Below are 21,796 nucleotides of genomic sequence, written 5' to 3'. Positions count from 1 at the left end.
CTGGCATGTTTCGCTTAAATATGTTATGTGTACAAAACTTTTTTGTGTACAAAGTTGAATGATTAAGATTATGAAAGCTTCTAAAGAATACCAAGAAATGTAAAGCACCGGCCCTGGAGTCAGGAGTACCTGGGTTCAAAGCCAGTCTGACACTTTAATAATTACCTAGCTGTGTGGCCTTGGGCAAGCCACTTAACCCCGTTTGCCTTGCAAAAATCTTAAAAAAAAAAAAAAAATACCAAGAAATGGAGATGGATCTCACTGGAGGGCCCAAGTGAGTACAAAAGAACAGGTGCAGCTAGGTGGTGCAGTGGATAGAGCACCAGCCCTGGAGTCAGGAGTAGCTGAGTTCAAATCTGGCCTCAGACACTTAATAATTACCTAGCTGTGTGGCCTTGGGCAAGCCACTTAAATCCACTGCCTTGCAAAAACTAAAAAAGAAAAGAAAAGAAAAAAGAAAAGAAAAGAAAAAAATAGGTGGACTAGAAGAAAATGCTATTAAAGGTAAGGGCCTGATGAGTAGGAAAATAAGATAAGCAAATTTTTCCTTTGTCTAAAGAGGGGCTCAATTTTTCTTCAAAGATCAATTGTTTATTCAGAAAAGATGCCTTAATTCTAAAGTACTATCCCTGTTGGAAAAAAATCTTCTCTTAGGGATACAGTATTTCATCTCTATGACATTCCCTATAACTCTTGGGCTTCTATGATAATCCTACTATTTATGTTAGACAAGGAAAGCAAAGTGCAATGAGGCCTCTGAGTACCTTCACCAACACCACCTCCTCAATATACTTATAACAAAAATCACTATGGAACCATGGGAACTATGGAACCATTTTCTTCCAAGATCTTTCCAAGGATGAATCATAAGTTGGTCTCATTAAGGCAAGAAATAAAAGGTGACTATGTGATTGAAGAGAAGAGGTATGGCATCCAACCCTCACCCTCTATCCAATCAGATACTAAGTTTCTTTCAAGTCTACCTCCACGTCTTTCACATCTGACCACTTCTTTATATTTAGAAGGCCAGCACACAAATTCAAGCATTACCTTTCACCTAGTCTACTGAAATAGTCTCTCTACCTAATTGATCTCCCTAAATCTGATCTCTCCCCTCTATTCCATCCTCCACCCAGTTTCCCTAAAACACAAAAGATATCCTGAACTCCCCTGATCAAGTTGCTTCCAGTAGCTGCCCTGTACAATATACTTTTCACCTGTGCTCTAGACAGATAAATACTTCACACATCTCTTGCATTCTACATTCCAGTACAGTCTACTTGCAATTTCTCTTATTTATCATTCCATCTCCTGTGCCTATGGTCTTCCATGTCTGTTCCCTACATACATTAGACCTTCTCTCTTCTCATTTCTAGCTCTTGGGATCTCTAGGTCTTATCAAGACTAAAATCAAGTAGCCACTTCTAGAAGAGGCTTTTGCTGAATCCTCAAACCCTGGTTAGCTTCCCCACTATCAAGTTCCTTTCTATTTTATATTGTTTATATACACCTCATATTTACTTATTTTCACCCAATAGAAAGTAAGTTCCTTTGAGGACAAAGATAGTCTTGTTTTTGATGAGCAGAACCAGAAAAATACTGTATACCCTAACAGCAACAACCCTGATGGACTTGCTCATCCCTTCAGTGAAACAACCAGGGACAATTTTGAGCTATCTGCAATGGAGAATACCATCTGTATCCAGAGAAAGAATTATGGATTTGAACAAAGATCAAAGACTATTACCATCAAATTAGGAAAAAAAGCATTAATTATGTAATTTTACTATCTCATACTTTATTTGTAAACACTAAAAAATGCCTTCTGTGGGAGTAGGGGAGGGAAGCAAGAATGGGGAAAAATGGTAAAACTCAAAATAAATAAAATCTTTCTTTAAAAAAAGATAGGGGTGGCTAGGTGACGCAGTGGATACAGCACCAGCCCTGGAGTCAGGAGGACCTGAGTTCAAATCTTGCCTCAGACACTTAATAATTACCTAGCTGTGTGGCCTTGGGCAAGTCACTTAAACCCCATTGCCTTACAAAAATTAAAAAAAAAAGATAGTCTTCTTTTTTGTCTTTGCCCAGCACCTGGAACACTAACTAATAAAAGCTAATTGAATTTATTTGAATGAGCTGAAGTTGCTGAACTACTCTCAATGATCTCTGGAAAAGGAGAGGTGTTAAAAGACTGAAGAAGGACAGGCATTTTCTTTTTTCTTGAACACTGAGATAAGAATGAAATCTAAAGACTATAAGTCTATGAATTTCACTTCGGGTCTCTGCAAAATTATTGTACAAATTATTAAAGAGAATATTAATTTTCTTTAAATTCTTAGAAAGGAAGCAATAATCAAAAGGAGCTCATCATCATAGGTTTTGCCAAGAACAAGTTATGTGAAACATGTCAGATCAGGAAGAGTGTTGTAGCTTTAATTTAACACAGATTTCAGCAAAGATTTAGACAAAGCTTCTCATATTATTTTGTTGACAAAATGAACAGGGAACAGCTAGATACAAGTATAGTTAGGTAGATTCAGAAATGGTTTAACTGTGCTACTCAAGATGCAATCTGGAAATAGGCTTTCAGGAGTATGCCCTAGGTATTTGACTTTGGATGATTTTATCTTTTTATCAGTGATATAAAGGTAGAGAAACTGGGAAAGACAAGTAATAAAATTAATAACACAATCAGAATCCAAAGAGGTCTTCATAGGTGAAGAACATTGAACTGAATTAATAGATATAAATGTAACCTATATTAAAACTATATTAAACAACTACATTAAAGCCAGTCCAGCCCAGAGATCACCGGCAACAGCTTGAAGGGGCAGTCAGAGAACTCTGCTACACCAGAATGAGTGTGGAGTGAGGAGCACCGGGCCGCAGAATCTGCACTGAGAATCTGAAGAAATCAGCCTGCACCCCAAGGGGTCAGGGAAGACTGCAGAAATTTCTCTGCTCTTCTTGGGGTAGGACTCTGCTATTTGCCTACATTCAGATATTGCAGTTTGGGCTTCCATACTAAAATAGCAGGATCCCTCCTTATAGCCCAAGGGCAGAGGGAAGTGAGGGGGGTGACATGCATCTACATATCAAAGTACAGATAAGAGAGCATAAGACCTAGGAGTAATAAAGGTCCCAGTGGGTTGTTGCCCCCCCCAAAAAAACTCAAAGCCTCAGAAGTGCTGTCTTTGGGCTGAGGAAATGAGTAAACAACAGAAAAAAAAGAAGAATCTGACCATAGACAATTACTTTAGTTCCATGGAAGATCAAAACACATACTCAGATGATGACAGAATTGAAGCTTCTGTATCCAAAACCTACAAGAGAAATAGAAAATGAGCTCAGGCTATAAATGAGCTCCAAAAAGACTGTGAAAAGCAATTAAGGGAGATGGAGGAAAAATTGGGAGGAGAAATGAGAGCGATGTAGAAAAATCATAAAAACCGAATCAAAAGCTTGGTGAAAAATATACAAAAAAAAAAAAAAAACGAAGAAGAAAATAATATGTTAAAAACGAGTTTAGGCCAATGGAAAAAGCACAACAAAAGGCAAATGATGAGAAGAATGCCTTAAAAAGCAGAATTGGCCAGCTGGAAAAGGAGATAATAAAACTCTCTAAAGAAAATAACTCCTTCAAAGGCAGAATAGAACTAAAGGAAGCTGATTACTTTGCAAGAAATCAGGAAGAAATAAAACCCTTCCAAAAAAGCCAAAAATTAGAAGAAAATGTGAATTATCTAACTGGGAAAACAACTGACCTCTAAAACAGATCCAGAAGAAATAATTTAAAAATCATTGGGCTATCTGAAAGCCACAACTAGGAGAAGAACCTAGATTTCATTTTTCAAGAAATAATACAGCAAAATTGCCCTGAGATCCTAAAAGCAGAGGGTAAAATAGAAATTAAGGGAATTCACTGCTCTTGAAAGAGAGCCCAAAAGAAAAACTTCCAGGAATATTACAGCCAAATTCCAAAACTCCCAAATCAAAGGGAAAATTCTAAAAGCTGCCAGAAACAAACAATTCAACTACCAAGGCTCCATAATCAGGATTACACAACATCTACTTTAAGGGCTCGTGGGGACTGGAATATGATATTCCGGATGGCAAAAGATCTTGGTTTACCGAGAATCAACTACCCAGCAAAACTGAACATCTTCTTTCAGGGGAAAAGATGGCCTTTCAATGAAACAGGGGACTTTCAAACTTTCCTACTGAAACAACCAGAGCTGAACAGAAAGTTTGATCTCAAAGTAGAAGACTCTGGTGAACCATAGAGGGAGTAGAAGAGAAGGACTATAACTATGAGGAACTTAATGATAAAATGACTGTCTGTATTCCTGCACAGGAAGAAGATATTGTTAACTCAAATGAACTTTCTCATTTGTAAGAGCTGTTAGAAGGAACATAGGAAGGAGAGGAAGATAATGGTATAATATAATAAAAAGATGGAGTCAATGGGTGATAAAGGAAAAGGAGATGAAGAAGAAGCTAAGAAATTTCACATAAGAATCAAGAAAAAGCCTTTTCAATGGACTAGAAAGGGGACAGACAAGGGTGAATGAGAGAGCCTTCATTCTCATCAGAAATAGCTCAGAGAGCAAATAACATACACACTTAATAGGATGAGGAAATCTATCTTACTCTAGAGAAAAATAAGAAGAAAGGAACGTTATAAGGGGGAATGGGAAATAGGTGATAGAAGAGAGGGAAGATCGAGGTAGAGGGTACTCAGATTCAACACACTTTTGGACAAGGCCAGGATGAAAGGAGAGAGAGAATAGAATAAATGAGAGTGGAGAGGAATTGAGGGGAGGTACAGATAGTAACAGTAACTGAAGGAAAAATATTGAAGCAACTTCTCTGGTAGACTTATGATAAAGAAAGCAACTCACCCCAGAGACAGAGCCATTGAAATCTGAACACAAGACTGAAGTAAATTTTGTTTTCTCTCTCTCTCTATTCTTGAGGTTTCTCATCTTCTTGGTGGGGGGGATTATGTTTACTCATATAACACATTCAATTGACATTAATGTATGGCATGGAAACAACGTAGAGACTATCAGACAGCCTTCTGGGGGGGGAAGGGGGGAATTGAAGAATTCAGAGCCTTGAAAAAAATGATGGATATATATTACTACTATATATATATAATTGGAAAACAAATAAAATGTTAAAATGTTAAGTTGAAAAAAATAGTTACATTGAAATTTCCAAAATAATGAAAAAAATAAAAAGAAATCATCTGACAACAGAAAATGGACAATTCTGATGATGTAAAATTGAAAAGTTTGAGTACAAATAAAAATAATATTAAGAGAAGAAAAAACTCAACTATATTAAAAAATCAATCTCACAAGTTCAAGATAGGAAAGATATAGTTTAGAAACAGTTCAGAAAAAGAAGGTTTTAGTGAAACTAAAAGAGTCAACAGTGCTGATGGAAGGTCATGATTAGTTTAAAGAGCATTATGATGAAGGATCTCAAGATCATACAATAAACACATAGGGAAGGAAATGGGAATATGCAGTCTCAAGGATAGTAGACAAGAAAGAATATCATAGCTACAACACCACTTATCTCTAGAACAAAAAAAAATACTCATTTTAAAACAGAATAGATTAAAATTGTGGGTTTTGGGAAACACCAAATACAATATGAAATGATTATTTATCTTTATGAAAAGTCAACAATATATGCTTACATAATGTGCATCCAAGTCCCTAATTTTGTCTTAAAACCATATATGTGGGGTGACTAGGTGGCGTAGTGTAGAGAACACTGGCCCTGGAGTCAGGAGTACCTGAGTTCAAATGGCCTCAGACACTTAATAATTACCTAGCTGTGTGGCCTTGGGAAAGCCACTTAACCCCATTTGCCTTGCAAAATCCTAAAAAAAATCCTAAAAAAAAAAAAACCATATACGCATTTCACCAAAGGGAAAAATGGGAAAGGGGAACCTTTTCAAATGCTTTTATAGCAATTTAAAACAAACACCGCCACAAAAAAAATAAGAAAAAAGGGAAAAAATCTTTCACAACATCCCTAGGGATAAATTTTTAGGCTTTGACCGATCAACTCACCTATTCCAAGGGCAAACACAAAGTCCACAACATTTGTTGAGTTCTGTTAGGGTCTTCTCTGCCTCTCTCATGTCTTTGTTTATTTGGTCCATGCCTTCTTCTATGCGATTCAGTTTTTCTAAGAAGAGGGTTTTTTAAAAGTTACTTTTTGTGGGAAACTACTAGCTAGCATAAATGTTCTAGGAAGCTATCCAACTAGAAAATATTGCTGTATGAGGCAGCCCAAAATGATACAATACTAAATCTAAAAATACATTGATCTAATCTAGTAAATGTCTATAATGGCAATGAAAGAGTAAATAGATAGTGAATACTATCTAACATGAAGTAAGTCTGGTATGTCCCAAACTTTAAAACGCCTAGCCTCCAAAATTAGAATTTGAGTTGAGGGGCGGCTAGGTGGTGCAGTGGATAAGAGCACTGGCCTTGGAGTCAGGAGTATCTGAGTTCAAATCCGGCCTCAGACACTTAATAATTGCCTGGCTGTGTGGCCTTGGGCAAGCCACTTAACCCCACTGCCTTGCAAAAAAAAAAAAAAAAAGAAAGAAAGAAAGAATTTGAGTTGATCCCAGGAAAAACTTCAGAGATATAGTTCTATTTTAGAATCATATGGACTAAGATCTGCTTTGGAACCAGATATCCAACATTATTCCTAGCTCAGTAGGTTCTAACCCCAGAATAAATAAGGACTCTTGAGAACCAGGCCCATATGACACTGAATTCCAAGGAATATTCCAACTTGGATATCCCCCAAATTTGTTTAGAGCACTAAGCAGGATTTAAGCTCAATAATCTGATTTTCTGGGTATACAGTAATTTCTTTAATACTTCCAATTGAAAAGTTAAATATTGTATAATCCAAAATGTAAAAGGAGTTTGAGGTGGAAGAAATGTACTACCAACATGGGGAAGAGCATAGTTAAAGAAAACATTTTGGAAATATCCACGAAAAGCCTTGAGTGCAGCAAATCAATACTGAACATGTGCAAAGTGATATTTAGAATTTCTTCCAATGATTCCAAACTTACCCCCTTGTTCATCCAGCATAGTGATGGTTTTGATTCCTGCATCCTGAGACTGAAAGAAGGGGGAAAAAAGTATATAGTATAATTAAAACAAGAGGACACATGCAAAATAAGAAGCCCCTAGGAAATATAGAGGAAAACATCAAGATCTAAGAAAGTAAGATTCTAGGCAGATTAAACCAGGATTCTACATGTATTTTATTTTTGTTGGGTTTTTTTTTTTTTGTTTTGCTTTGTTTTGTTTTTGCAAGGCAATAGGGTTAAGTGGCTTGCCCAAGGCCACACAGCTAGGTAATTATCAAGTGTCTGAGACTGAATTTGAACCCAGGTACTCCTGACTCCAGGGCTGGTGCTTTATCCACTGCGCCACCTAGCCGCCCCTCTAGATGTATTTTAAAATATAATCACTATTTGAAGTGAAAAGTGCCATGCTATAGAAATTGAAGAAAAAAATCAAATATTGACATTACATTACTTGATGACATCAGTATTTTGTTTTCAAACAAAACAGTATTATCTTCCTGTGACTAAACTCATTCAGAATAGTAATTTAACACAATCCCTTCTTGCTGGATTCCCAGACTAGAATAGATAGAATTGATGTCATGTCAAATATAACATTATATGAGCAATAAATGTTACTGGGAATAATTAAATGTTACTGGGCATTACAGATCCAAATGTTAAATGGGTCAGAAGCTTTGAAACATAGAGCTCTGCAGGGAGAACACTGGTATCCTCTTGTGCTCTCTAGGAATCCCAAGAATAGGACATTTCTAGTAATATTGTCTTACCTCAGTGACTAAACCCAGGATTCTCCTTGTGCTTTCCAGGGACTATTAAAAAAAATAAAAACAACTTTAATCTAACATTTTAGTATGCAACAAAAACAAGAATTTTTAAATAAAAATCTATGTTTAGCATATTCAGAATATTATTTTTACAATATGTAAAATCATTGCCAATTATCTCTTAAACAATTGTAAAAACAGCCTAATTAGTCATTAAAGTTGCAAGGTGATTTTCACCAGGTGCTCTAAGAGATCCTGAGGTCAGTTATTGAATCACACAATTTGAAAATCAAAAGGAACCTCTACAGTTATCTAATTGAAACTCAAACCCTAGGATTACCCACCAAAACATATCCCACACGTGATCATGCAGCCTCTGGGTGAAAACCTCACTATGTCTCAAAGCAACCCATCTCTGGACAGTACTAATTGGGAAGTTTTTACTGTCATCAAGGCTAGTTTCTTTGCAAGCTCTTGATTCTATCCTCTAGGAACTAGGAAGAACAAGACTGATTCCTTTGCCACGTGACAATTTTTCAAATATTTAAAAATAGCTAACAGGTCCCAGAGTCTTTTGTCCATGCTAAATCATCCTTCAATAATCCTCAGGTAATATAAACTCAAGGTCCTTCACCATTCTGGTGGACCATTCTGCTTGGTGCCCAAAACTGACAGCATACTCCAGAGGAGGTTTGACAAATGGAACATATTCCTTGCAGTTATGCCCTTCTTACTGCAGCCAAAAAGTAAATAAGCTTTTTGGCTTACATACCACCTTGCTGAGCTTGCTGTGTAATTTTCAGAACTGCTATCTATCCATGGAGGCAATCCTTCTGAAGTAGATTTTTTGACTGAAATTTCTACTGAATTTCATCTCATTCAGCTCAATGCACTTGAGCTGTCACAACATTTCTGGATTCTGCCATGCAATATATTAGTTTATCCTTCTCAGTTCTGTGTCATTTATCATTCAGATGAGATACCATCTCTATCTTTAAGTAAGTCATCAATAAGAATCCTAAATAGCACAAGGCCAACCACAGAGCCCAGGGGTGCTCTATCATCAATATATCTTTATATGTATTTTCAAAATCCTCGATAAATCCAGAATTTATTAAGCATCCACTATGTATTAGGTAACATGCAAAGTGCTGAGAATATAAAGATTAAAAAGGAATAATCCTATCTCTCCTCAGAAACAGTCATCAATCTAATTCAATTCCTTGTTCCTCTCACCTGGACTATTATAATAGCCTCCTAATTGAACTTTCTGCCACAATTATCTCTGATCCATCCACATAGCTGCTGAAGTGATCTTCTTAAAAGCACAGGTCTGACCAGGTCAGTTCCCTATTCAAATTTTAAGTGACTCTTTATTATCTCTAGTACTTCTGTTCAGGCTAGTGTTAGAATTTACTTTTAGCTTTTCTAAATTGTTTTTGGGGTTTCTTTTCTGAGAGAAAGAGATAATAAGGCAGTAATAACATATCATTAGTTGCTCCAAAAGCATTCATTGGTCTAATCAATCAATTAGAATTTATTAAAAGACCAGGCTAGCCAAAACAACTAAGCTGATCCTTCCTTACCTCAGATCTATAAATAGAAATACAATACAAAGATTTAAGAGATGTGAAATGAATTTAGACTTTCAATGAAATATTTTACCTCATCAGTCACCTGCTGAGCCCTTAGATGAACTTCTTCTGCTGACAGATTATCCATGATGGATCAAAATTTTTGGTAAACAAACGAACAGGAACTGAGATATTCTGTTAAAAAAAAAAAAAAAAGCAGGTTTCAGGGGTTATAGAGTATTATTCTCACTGTGAATGATCACTAAGATTCACCAAAATTGATACAAAGTGAAAAGTGTCAAACCAGGAGATTATATACAGTTAACAGCAATACTGTACTATGATCCTATCAGCAATACAATGATTTAACATAATTTTGAAAAAAATCCTATCTCCAAAAAAAGGACTGATAGAGTGTGAATGCAGATTGAGGCATACTTTTTTTAACTTTATGTTTCTTGGGGGTTTTTTTTGGTCTGTATTTCTTTCACAATATGGCTAATATGGAAATATGTTTTGCATGACTATGCATGTATATATCAGATTGCTTGCCTTCTCTGGGAAGGCAGAGGGAGAGAGGGAAAGAACTTGAAACACAAATTTTTTAAAAATAAATGTTAAAAATTATTTATCTATAATTAGGTAAAAGATCTCTCCATTAACTTGATTTTTAAAATACATCATTATGTTTGTAATAAAAACTTTAGGTGAAAAAAAGCCCAAAGAGAATTTTTTAAATTGAGGAATAAAGTTAAGTATGACCATGATGCAATTCAAATTTCAAATCAGAGATTATTGTGCTGAATCTGCAGCCTGATCTGAGACACTAACCTCAAAGAAAGAAAGGTCTGTTTAAATCCTACCTCTATTACATACTAATTACTCTGCCCTGGCCAAATCACTTAGAAAACTGCACAGCTGTTTTGGATGACTGCACATGTACAATCTATATCAAATTGTTTGCCTTCTCAAGGAGGAAGGAAGAAGGGAAAGAGTAAGAACTCAAAAAAAAATTTTTAAAGAATGTTAAAAAAAATGTTTACTTACATGTAATTGAATAAAATTAAATGAGAGGAAACTATGCAGAGTAAAAAGTTAATACTACAAATTACAGATCACAGGATCATAAATCTAGAGTTGGGAAGTACCTAAGATGGAAACTGGCTTTAAACACTGAATTTGGTAGATTTCTCCTCAAGACAAGCTCACACATGTACAAATAATTTTTTTTTTTAATTCAGAACAGTGTATAAAGTGTGAGTATGACAAAAAGTGAAGATAAAGAAATACTCCCTACCCTCCCAGAATTGATGGTCTAGAAGAGGAAGAAGACACAAACAAGTGCCAGCTAAGCGATCTCCAGGGTCCTTCCGGTTCTAAATCTATTATTATACAGTTTGATAAATACTACATATTACAGTAAGTGCATTAGAATGCAGCCATATTGGGGGCTGCTAGGTGGCAAAGTGGATAAAGCACCAGCCCTGGAGTCAGGAGTACCTGGGTTCAAATACAGTCTCAGACACTTAATAATTACCTAGCTGTGTGGCCTTGGGCAAGCCACTTAACTCCATTTGCCTTGCAAAAAAAAAAAAACCCTTAAAAAAAAAAAAAGAATGCAGCCATATACATACAAACACCAAATTCTGGAGAAAGGATCAGGGAGGAGTTTATGGAAGAAGAGGTGGCTAATGAGTGGAGTTTCAAAGGCTAAGGGCAGGCATTAGACATAGAAAAGAACAGGAGCATAAGAAAAAAGAAAAATGGAGAGTGTACATAGAGTATAGGGAGTATTTCATTTTGTCTAGAGCATAAAATACACAGGGGGCTAGATGTCATTGTAGTCACTATGTATACCATGTTTTCTTGTGCTGTTTACCTACCTGGCAGCATTTCTTCTGAGGCAAGAGCCACATATCACAATTTGTTCAGCCATTCCCCAATGAATTGGCTGAATATTTTTGGTTCTGACAGAAAGTACCACTATGAATATTTTAACATACATAAGACTTTTTGCTCTGCCCTGGAGTATATGCCCCACAGCAGTTTCACTTCAACAAAGAATATAAACATTTCAGTTTTTTTCTAGCATAGTCTCAAATTTTTTTTCCTAACAGTTGGAGCAATCTATAATTCTACCAGTAATATATTATTTTAACTGTCTTCCCACAATACTTTGCCAATGCTGACTGGTCCTTACCTTTGTCAATCAAATGCCTGCAAAGCAAAACCTTCTGATCTAATTTGTATTTCTTCTATTATTAGTGAATGGAAACATTTTTACAGTAATTGATCATTTACATTTCTTGTTTTGGAAAACTGTTTATATTCTCTGACTACTTCTTTTAAGACTGGCTCAAGAAATTTATATCAAATTTCTGTGAATCTTGGCTATCAGACCATTATCAGTCATATCTGCCACAAAGACTTTTCCCCCTTCTATCAAGAGCTTCCAATCACAAGGATTTCTTTGGTGTATGTAAATACTTTCTAATTTCACATATTCAGAATTGACTAGTCACCCACCATCTTATTTATCCCTTTATTAGTTGTGAATTTTCCTTCAAACTATTGACCTAAAGTTATCTTTCCTTCCCCCTGTCCTTTTGTATTAATAGAATCCCAGCTTTCTAAAGCTCAGTCACTCCGCATCCAGATGAAGTATCAGAATAAATCTTAAGGGGAAAAAGAAATTATCCTTCATACCATAAGTGTAATCAAAACTATGGTTTATAATTTTGCTCACTTTTTCTTTTCTTTTTTTAGGTTTTTGCAAGGCAAACGGGGTTAAGTGGCTTGCCCAAGGCCACACAGCTAGGTAATTATCAAGTGTCTGAGACCGGATTTGAACCCAGGTATTCCTGATTCAACTGCACCACCTAGGCGCCCCTGCTCACTTTTTCTTTAGCTAATGCTAATGTGACAAAATTGTGGAGGCTGAGTTTATCAGAAGTACTGCCAACCTATCAGGTGCATGTGATTTAACCTTTTTGAACAACACATTTAGGGATTACTTCCCAAAGGTCAGACAAACAACCTCTCCTTCATTTTAGTACAAAGTACAAAGAATCTCCCTAATTTAACCAAAAGTATAGTTGTATTTTGTAAATCTCACAAACAAGAATTCCTGGAAAAGCTACTAAAAAGATAACTATTAGTTTCAGACAACTTTCAGAATCAGAGACAATGGAATCCCCATTTCCTCTTCTGACATTGAAATAGGAGAAACAACAAAGGAAGGATGTAAAAAAGTTCAGAACAGTCAGCTGTTTTTAATAGTTTCCACTATTGAACATATCTACATTAACTTGGGAACTAAAAATATCGTGTTGTAGCAACTACAACACAGCTGCTTAATTTAATTTCTTAAGCAAGGTCACTTTATTCATCACACTGTCTCTTTACTTTAGAATGCCGAATGTTACTTACAGGCCTCAAACTCAGAATGACAGTATTTTGACAACTGAAAAGAATATTCAGTTTCTTTGCTACATGTCATCTGAAACAAGAAAACTTAAGATATCAGGAACTAGGTTCATAATAGACTGATAAATCACTTAATGAAAAAAATTGTCATTACATTGTACTCAAATGGGAGTAACCCCACTCAAGATGAACCTACAATCAGTCAAAATGTGAGTTTTAGAAGTTGTTCAAATTTGTCTAGAGAGAAATGCCATTAAGAGCCATGCTGATAACTGTGCCATATACAGCTAGTGATGAGGGTTCAGAATCACTGTAAAGGGGCAGCTAGGTGGCTTAGTAGAGTCAGGAGTACCTGGGTTCAAATCCGGTCTCAGACACTTGATAATTACCTAGCTGTGTGGCCTTGGGCAAGCCACTTAACCCCGTTTGCCTTGCAAAAACCTAAAGAAAAAAAAAACAGAATCACTGTAAAACAGGTAAATTTATGGAAAATTTCTAAGAAAAGAATTTTATTTTCTCAGTGACAAGGGCTATGATGAAGAGCATCACCAAGTTTTGATCTGAGGAGAAAAAAAAAAGGTAAACTGCAAACTTATATAAGCTTGTTACTAGTAGAAGTTTATTGAATGAAGTTTTCTCTGCCCAAACCCTTATTTCCTAACATGGTTGAAAAAGGCTAATGAGTTGTCTAGTAAGACAATGTCTTCTCTACATGAACTGATGAAACTGATAGAAAGTGAAGAAAGTAGAACCAGCAGAATATTGTACACTGTAACAACAACACTGTATGTTAATAAACTATGACGAACAATAACTATTCCCCACAATACAATAATTTAAGAGAATTCCAAAGGTCTGAAGAGGAAAATTGCTATTCACATCCAAAGAGCGAGCTCAGAGAGTCTGAATGCTAATCAAAGCATACTTTTGGGAGTTTTCTTTATAGTGTTTGTGTTTTTTCTTTCACAACATAACTAATATAGAAATATATTTCACATGATTGCATATATATAATACATGTATGTATATATATATAAATATATATATATAAAAGATCTATCAAATTGCTGTCTTAGGAGGAGGTGAGGGAGAAAATCTGGAACTCAAAAATTTTAAATGAATGTTAAAATATCTTTATATGAAATTAGAAATATAAAATACTACTTTAATAATTACATAGCATTTGGGGGGAAAAAATTAAATGCCATTAAAATGAATACTGATAATGGGCTGAGCTAGGTGGTGCAGTAGATAGAGCATGGACAATGGAGTCAGGAGGATCTGAGTTCAAATATGATCTCAGACACTTAATAATTACCTAGTTGTGTGACCTTGGGCAAGTCATTTAACCCCACTGCCTTTCCAAAAAAAAAAGAATGAATGCTGATAAAGACAAAATAAAAAGTTAGACAAAGTCTGAGAAGGGAACTTGGATTTTTGGAACACAACTTAAAATACAAGAAAGACTCCTGACTAGGGATGGAAAGGTCAGAGATGAAGAGTATCTAACAAGGACTATCAAGAATTTATTTGCCAGTCTTGCAAAGATTGAGGCAGAGTGTTAGGCCTGGAGTCAAAAAGATCTAAGTTCAAATTCTGCCCCAGACATTTAATAGCTATGTGATCCTAAGCAAATCATTTATTCTCTTCTTGCTTCATCTATATCACCTATAAAATAGGGATAATAACAGCATCTAATTCCCAGAGCTCCTATGAGAATCAAATGAACTAATTATAATTAGCATGTTACAAAGATATTATTATAAATCTAAATCAAAAGAACTTTAAACTGAAAAGAGGAGGAGAGAAGGGAAGAGAGAGGAGGGAAGAAAATAAGTACCTCCAATGTGTCAAAGCCTAGAGGACCACAAAACCCACTAGGATTGTACATGACCAGTGTCTTTCTTGTTAACCTTATTAACAAGGAGTTTGCCTCTATAAGGAATTAATCTTGGTCAAAAAAATCTTAAAAGAGAAACTTCCCCTCTGCCACAAATATAAGAAAGCAAATGGAGAGTTAGAAGGGACTTCTCCTGTGACATCTAATCCTCAAATCCTCAGGCACAATACTTACTTAGCTGTGTGACCTTGAGCAAGTCACTTAATCCCATTGCCTTGCAAAAAAAAAAAAAGACATCTAATCCAACCCCCTCATTTTATAGATTAGGGCATTGAAGCCCAGGGAGTGTACATGATTTGCAAAACATTATTCAGGTAAAAGCATCAGAGGTGGGAGGGAGGGAGTCCCAGAACTCTGACCCAGTTCTGCAGAGGCAGTGTTCTTTCCCTAGCAGTCTTGCTCTATTTATCACAAAATAATTTCATGACTCAGAAGCATAAGGATACCAATTAGGGCTTTTTAATTTCTAAGTAAACTATCAATCAGGGGCTCTAATCAAGTTATCTGGCTTCTCTAACACTTCTATTTTCAAATTTCAAAAGAAATTACCCAAGACAAATGATTAAAAGGTAGCCCCTAACCAAGAAAAATTCAGAAATATCAAAAAGGAGATGATGCAAGTGGCATGTGGCCTCACTCTTAATTTACCTTTGATTCTTTATTTTGTTTTGTTATTTAGGGGGATTTTTTTTTCAAGGCAATGGAGTCAAGTGAATTGCTCAAGGACTCACAGTGAGGTAACTAAGTATTTGAGGTTGGATTTGAACTCAGGCTCTCCTAATTCCATGGTTGGTGCTCTTCCCTACTGTGCCACCTAGCTACACCAAATCCTTATGACACTTATAATTAATTCTGGTTCCTTTAACTAAGTAATAGGGAAAAAAACACCAAAACTGAAATGGAGTCAACTTTTTTAAAAATCTAAGATTTTTGTTTTGTTTTATTTAATTTTTACGATATCTATTATTTCATTGACATAGTGAGTTTCCAGTAAACACCTTCCTTCTATACTATGCATTTTATTATATTTTCTGCAACTTAAAATCTCAGAGAGTTACTGAAAGGTAAAATATCAGATAATTTTGAAATAGCATCAAAACACCATTCAGTATTTCTATATTTAATACTGTTTTATAATATAGTAACTTGCTAATAAACCTGCTAAAATTAGTTTGAAAAAAAAAAAGTTCAGAATGAGCAAATTAAAAGGACATTACTTGACATAGGTAAACTTTGAAATTTGTTTGAAACTGCCCATATTAACAGAAGAGGAAATAAATTAGTTAAATAACTCCATTTCAGAAAAAAGAAACTGAAGAAACCATCAACAAACTCCCTAAGAAAGTCTCCAGGTCCAGATGGATTTACCAGTGAATTCTACCAAACAATTCTACCAAACAATTATTCTACATTTTAAAAAATAGGAGAGGAAGTAGTTCTACCAAACTCTTTTTATGATAACAACATGGTGCTGATACCTAAACTAGGAAGAACCAAAACAAAGAAAATTATAGACCAATCTCCCTAGTAAATATTGATGCAAAAATTTTAAATAAAATTTTAGCAATGACACGACAGCAAGTTATTACTAGGTTAATACACCATGATGAGACTAGATTTATACCAGGCAGGCAGGGATACTTCAACATCAGTAAAACATTCAACATAATTAAAGATATCAACAGTAAAACCAACAGAAATCAAATTATTATTTCAATAGATGCTGAAAAAGCCTTTGATAGAATACAACATCCATTCCTATTAAAAATCCACTAGAAAGTAGGAATAAATGAAATTTTCCTTAAAATAATAAATAGTATCTACCTAAAACCATCAACAAATATTGTATTTAATGGGAATAAACTTGGAGCATTTCCAATACATTCAGGGGTGAAATAAGGATGCCCACTATCACCATTACTATTCAATATAGTATTAGAAATGCTAGCAGTAGTAAGTAATAAGTAATAAATAGTAATAAGAGAAGAAAAAGAAATTAAATCAGAATAGGCAATGAGGAAGCAAAACTTTCACTCTTTGCAGATGATATGATGGTACACCTAGAGAACCCCAGAAAATCTTCTAAAAAACTCCTTGAAACAATTAACAAATTCAGCAGAGTAGCAGGATATAAAATAAATCCACATAAATCATCAGCATTTCTATACATGAAAACAAAGCCAAAGAACAAGAGATAGAAAAAGAAATTCCACTTAAAATAACATTAAATACTTGGTAATCTACCTCCCAAGACAAACCCAGAAATTACATGAAAAAGCTCTCCTCATCCAAATAAAGCCAGTTCTAAATAATTGGAAAAATGTCAAATACTCAAGGTTAGGTCAAGATAATATAATAAAATGATGATTTATCCAAATTAAATTACTTATTAAGTGCCATACCAATCAAACTACCAAATAAATAAACAAGCTAGAAAAAACAGTAACAAAATTCATCAGGAGTAACAAAAGGGCAAGAATGAATAGCAAAGGAATTGATGAAAAAAAATGTAAAGGAAAATGGCCTAGTTCTACCAGATCTAAACCTATACTATAAAACAGCAGTCATCAAAACTGCCTAGTAGGGATTAAAAAATAGAGTAATGGATCAGTATATCAGTGGATTAGGATAGGTTCAAAAGAAAACGCAGTAAATGACTACAGCATTCTATTATTTGACAAACCCAAAGACACCAGCCTCTGGGTTAAGAACTCACTATCTGACAAAAATTGTTGGAAAAACTGGAAAACAGTATAGCAAAAACTAAGCATAGATTCACATCTCACACCCTATACACCAAAATAAGGTCAGAATGAGTACAGGATTTAGACATAAAGAGCGATACCATAAATTAATAGACAAAAAAAATTCTATCTGATCTATGGAAAAGGGATAAATTTATGACCAAACAAGAATTAGAGCACATTATAAATTGCAAAATGAATGATTTTGACTATATTAAAATAAAGTTTTTGCACTAATAAATTCAATGCTGCCAAAATTAGAAGAAAAGCAGAAAGCTAGGACACAATCTTCACAACCAGGAGTTCTAATAAAGGTCTCATTTCTAAAATATATAGAAAATTGCATCAAACCTATAATGTCAAGTCATTCCCAAATTCAATGGCACAGTTCCAATGAAGAAATTAAAACTAAATATAAGCATATGAAAAAATGCTCCAAATCACTATTGATTAGAGAAATGCAAATTAAAACAACAAGTTATCATCTCATGCCTATTTGATTAGCCCAGATGTGGAAAAAGGGAAGATGATCAATGCTGGGAGAGGTTGTGTGGGAGGATTGGGACATTGATGCATTGCTGGTGGAGTTATGAATGGATTCAACCTTTCTGGAGAGCAATATGAAACCAAAGAGCAATAAAACTATTCATGCCCTTTGACCCAACAAGTCCTATTCTAGGACTATATCCAGAAGAAATTGTAAAAAATGGGAAAAGTCCTACATGTTCCAAAATATTCATAGCAGCTCTTTTTTTAGTGGCAAAGAATTGGAAATTGAAGGGATGCCCATCAAATGGGGAATGGCTAAACAATGAATAATATGTAATATTACTGTTCTATAAGAAAACATAAATGGTTGGACTCTAGAGAAGCATGGAATGACTTATGGGATCTGATTCTGAGCAAAGGGGATAGAGTCAGTTACACGTCAACATTATAAGATGAACAACCCTGATGAAAGCAACCCCTCTTAACAGTGTAGAAGAGCTAGGACAACCATTTTTGGCAGATTATGGACTATATTATCTTCAACCAGAGAAAGAAAATCAAAACAAAATACACAGAAAAAAATACCCCTACCGAAACTGATGAACACTTTATAAAAATTATCTCTTATGTATCTTTCCCTTAATCCTAATTCCTCATGCCAAAAATTACTAATTTGTAAATGTTTAACAAAATATGTATGTAAAATGTGAACCTCACTGTTCCCAACTGAGGGGAGGGAAGTGGAAAGGGAGGGTGGTGGAAAACTTTGTAACTTGGAAATATACATGTACAATGTAAGGGGAAGCTCTGGACCGGGGCCACCCATGAAGGTCATATGACCTGGGCCGTGAGACCCCTGGAAGTCTGAACCTGCCTTGTAAGGTATCTTATAGGGTACTGGGACGGCTTCGCTAACAGGATGTGGCTCCGCCCATGGGTTGGAACTTGGGAGGAGCATGTACCCCGGGAAGAAAGGGTTACTGGATAAAAGAGCGCTGTGCAAAAGTTCGGGGGGCCATTTTCTGCTGTTCATGAATAAAGATGCTGCTGTTGTAAACCAGGCTCGTGTGTGGCTGTGAACTTCCTTCCCATCCCCCAGGGCGGAAGCCGGAGTGCACCCGAAGACCTCGGAGAGAGGTAAGCCCGCGGCTAGGCTCATTCTCAAGGCAATAGCAGGTGCTTGGGTGCATGTTTCAAATGTGCACGTTTCACATGGCGCCCGCACAGGGACACGAAAGCACTGCATGCTGAGGAGAATCTGAGTCGTAGCCGACCTTAGCTAGCTGGTCTAGTTAAGAGGAGCCACACACAGTCTTGAATATATATTCAAGATGGGGAAGAATATTAGTCTTCCGGTGGTGGAGCCTGAAGAAAAGGGAGTTTTAGCTTGCAAACTGTACAAATTATGTAAAAAGAATGGGTTAAAACCCCACCTAAGGCAATGCAAGGAATTTGTGGAAAAGTTATTTGTTATTTCCCCGTGGGTGGAACATTCGGGAATTGATGGCAAAGGTTGGAGGGTAGTAGGACAGCAAATGAGCTCATATCACCAGGCTGAACCTGAATTTGTTACCCCCATGGACTTTAAATTCTATAAGGTCATTAGCACATTGTTAGAAGAACCAGAAGAAATAAAGGTGAAAGTGCCATGCTCATGCCAGGTAGGACCTTCCTTGTGTGGGTCAGAAAGAGATGATCAATCTGAGTGTAGTTATGCAGAGGTAGAAGAGAAAGAGACTCAGTTATACCCCTGGAAGGAGTTGCAGCGGACTCAGGACAGTGAGAAAACTCCCAGAGAAGAGATAGCCTGTTTTGATAGATCCAAAACAGTTTTCAGGGAGGATATGGCCCATAGTGGGGGCTCGAGACTGCATGGGGAACAGTTGCGTTCCCGTGGGAAAAACCTGGGGGAGGAAGTGGGATCATGGCACAGGGAGTACAAAGAGGCAGAGACCCAATTAAAGAATGTAAACTCAAGGTCGGAGAAAGAGGCAGAGACCCAATTAAAGAATGTAAACTCAGGGTCGGAGAAAGAGGCGGAGACCCAATTAAAGAATGTAAACTTAGGGTCGGAGCGCCATCTAGTGAGCGAAAATATTATTGCTCCAGTGAGAACTTCTACTTCTTTACGGATAAGGGATGCGCCTCTCCCTACTTCTAATTCCCTTTTTCATCCAACTCCCCTTGGTTCAGGCACCTCTTCGAAAGGGAGAACTTATCTGACATTTTCCGCGAAACCAGTTAAGACAGAACCTAAGAGTACTCAGAAACTAACATTTTCTATGAAGCCTACTATGACAGAACCTGAGAGTGTTTTGAAAAAGAGCCTTAGAGTAGCAGTTGAAGAAGGAGAGAGACCAGATTTGGAAGAGTGGGGCTTTCCGCCAGTTTTATGTCCCTTGGAGATTAGCTATGACCCCCAAGGGAATGAAATAGCTGAACACAAACCACTACCATTCCTACTGATTAAAGAGATAAAGAGAGCTGTTAATGAGTATGGTCCTGCTTCTCCTTATGTTAGGCAGTTAATTACTAATGCTACCATGACTACTCCTTGGACTCCAAATGATTGGAAGGAAATTATGTCTGCAGTCTTATCCCCCGGACAGTATGTTACATATGTAGTACTTGTTCGTAGGGAGTGTGAAAAATATCTGAAGGGAATGCACGTCCCTGGGCAGGAACAGCGCAATTTTGATCTGGCCATGGGTGAAGGTCCCTTTTCTAACCCTGACCAACAAATAAATTATGACAAACCTCTTAGGGATGCTGTTACATATATATGGTCACAGGCCTTGTCTCGCCTGGATCCTCCGGGGAAAATGAGGGAAAAGTTTTCAAATTTGAAACAAAGGCCAAACGAGAACCCTGCAGATTTCTTAAGCAGGGTCATTGAAACAGTAAAAAGAACCATGGGCACAGGACCGGGGGCTGAAATGCTTACTACTCAATTGGTTAGAGAGGGCTTAAGGCCCGCATATCAGCAACTTATTGGGAATTTAGGAAAGGATGCGACTATAGATCAAATATTGGATAAATTGATAGATGCCCCCATCAATGATCCTGTACAAGCTATGCAAGGTGCTATTGCTGAATTGGCCAACACGGCTAACACTTCACAAAGTGCCATTGCTGAATTGGCTAACACAGTGAAGAGTGTTATGGTAGTTACTCAAAAAAGATGTTTTCAATGTGGCCAACTTGGGCATTTCAAAGGACAATGCAAAGTGAAAAGGCCTATTAGATGTTTTTACTGTGGCAAGGTGGGACATATTGCGAAAGATTGCCGAGCAAAGAAGGGGACCCTTCAGGGAAACGGGGGGAGGGGCCTCCCTTTTCACAAGAGAGGCCCCGCACAACAAACACAATAGAGGACCAGGGCACGAGGCACAGGGCACAAGGTACTGGGAACCAGGACTCTCAAACCCGATTGCAAGATACTAGTAACACAGTGAAACAAATAAAGCAAGACTCAATGGCCTTTATATACCCTAGTAGTCACACAACCCTTCTCACAGAACCGTACTCTCATAAGGAAATAGAAATAGAGGGACAACCTTATGATAGATTGGTAACTGGTTTGGAAACTAACCACCTCCTAAATGTCCCTTCTCAAGTTATTCTGGCTAATAAGAAGACTATTCTTGTTTCAAACTTACATAATATCCCAATTCCGATTGACCCAGGGAAACCTATAGCCAAGGGGACAAGATTACAAGGCGGGCATGAAGTAAATATCAATTGGTGTACAAAGATAG

At 36.5% G+C, this 21,796-nt stretch overlaps 1 protein-coding gene across 1 annotated transcript in view; it reads right to left on the bottom strand.

Annotated features, from left to right (window-relative positions):
- SNAP23 (synaptosome associated protein 23) overlaps positions 1–21,796 on the bottom strand; it is a 74,705-nt gene that overhangs the window by 20,483 nt on the left and 32,426 nt on the right. The window contains exons 2-5 of the mRNA XM_074235192.1: positions 9,571–9,674; positions 7,909–7,950; positions 7,118–7,166; positions 6,090–6,207 (exon numbers count right to left, since the gene is read on the bottom strand). Coding sequence (XP_074091293.1) covers positions 6,090–6,207; positions 7,118–7,166; positions 7,909–7,950; positions 9,571–9,627 — 266 coding nt within the window. The 5' untranslated portion in view covers positions 9,628–9,674. The remainder of the gene's footprint in view (positions 1–6,089; positions 6,208–7,117; positions 7,167–7,908; positions 7,951–9,570; positions 9,675–21,796) is intronic.

Source organism: Macrotis lagotis, chromosome 4 (assembly GCF_037893015.1).
Source record: "Macrotis lagotis isolate mMagLag1 chromosome 4, bilby.v1.9.chrom.fasta, whole genome shotgun sequence".
NCBI classification, from domain to species: Eukaryota; Metazoa; Chordata; class Mammalia; order Peramelemorphia; family Peramelidae; genus Macrotis; species Macrotis lagotis.
The sequence above is the reverse complement of the archived record's forward strand: the minus strand, read 5'-3'. Positions and strand labels throughout refer to the sequence as shown.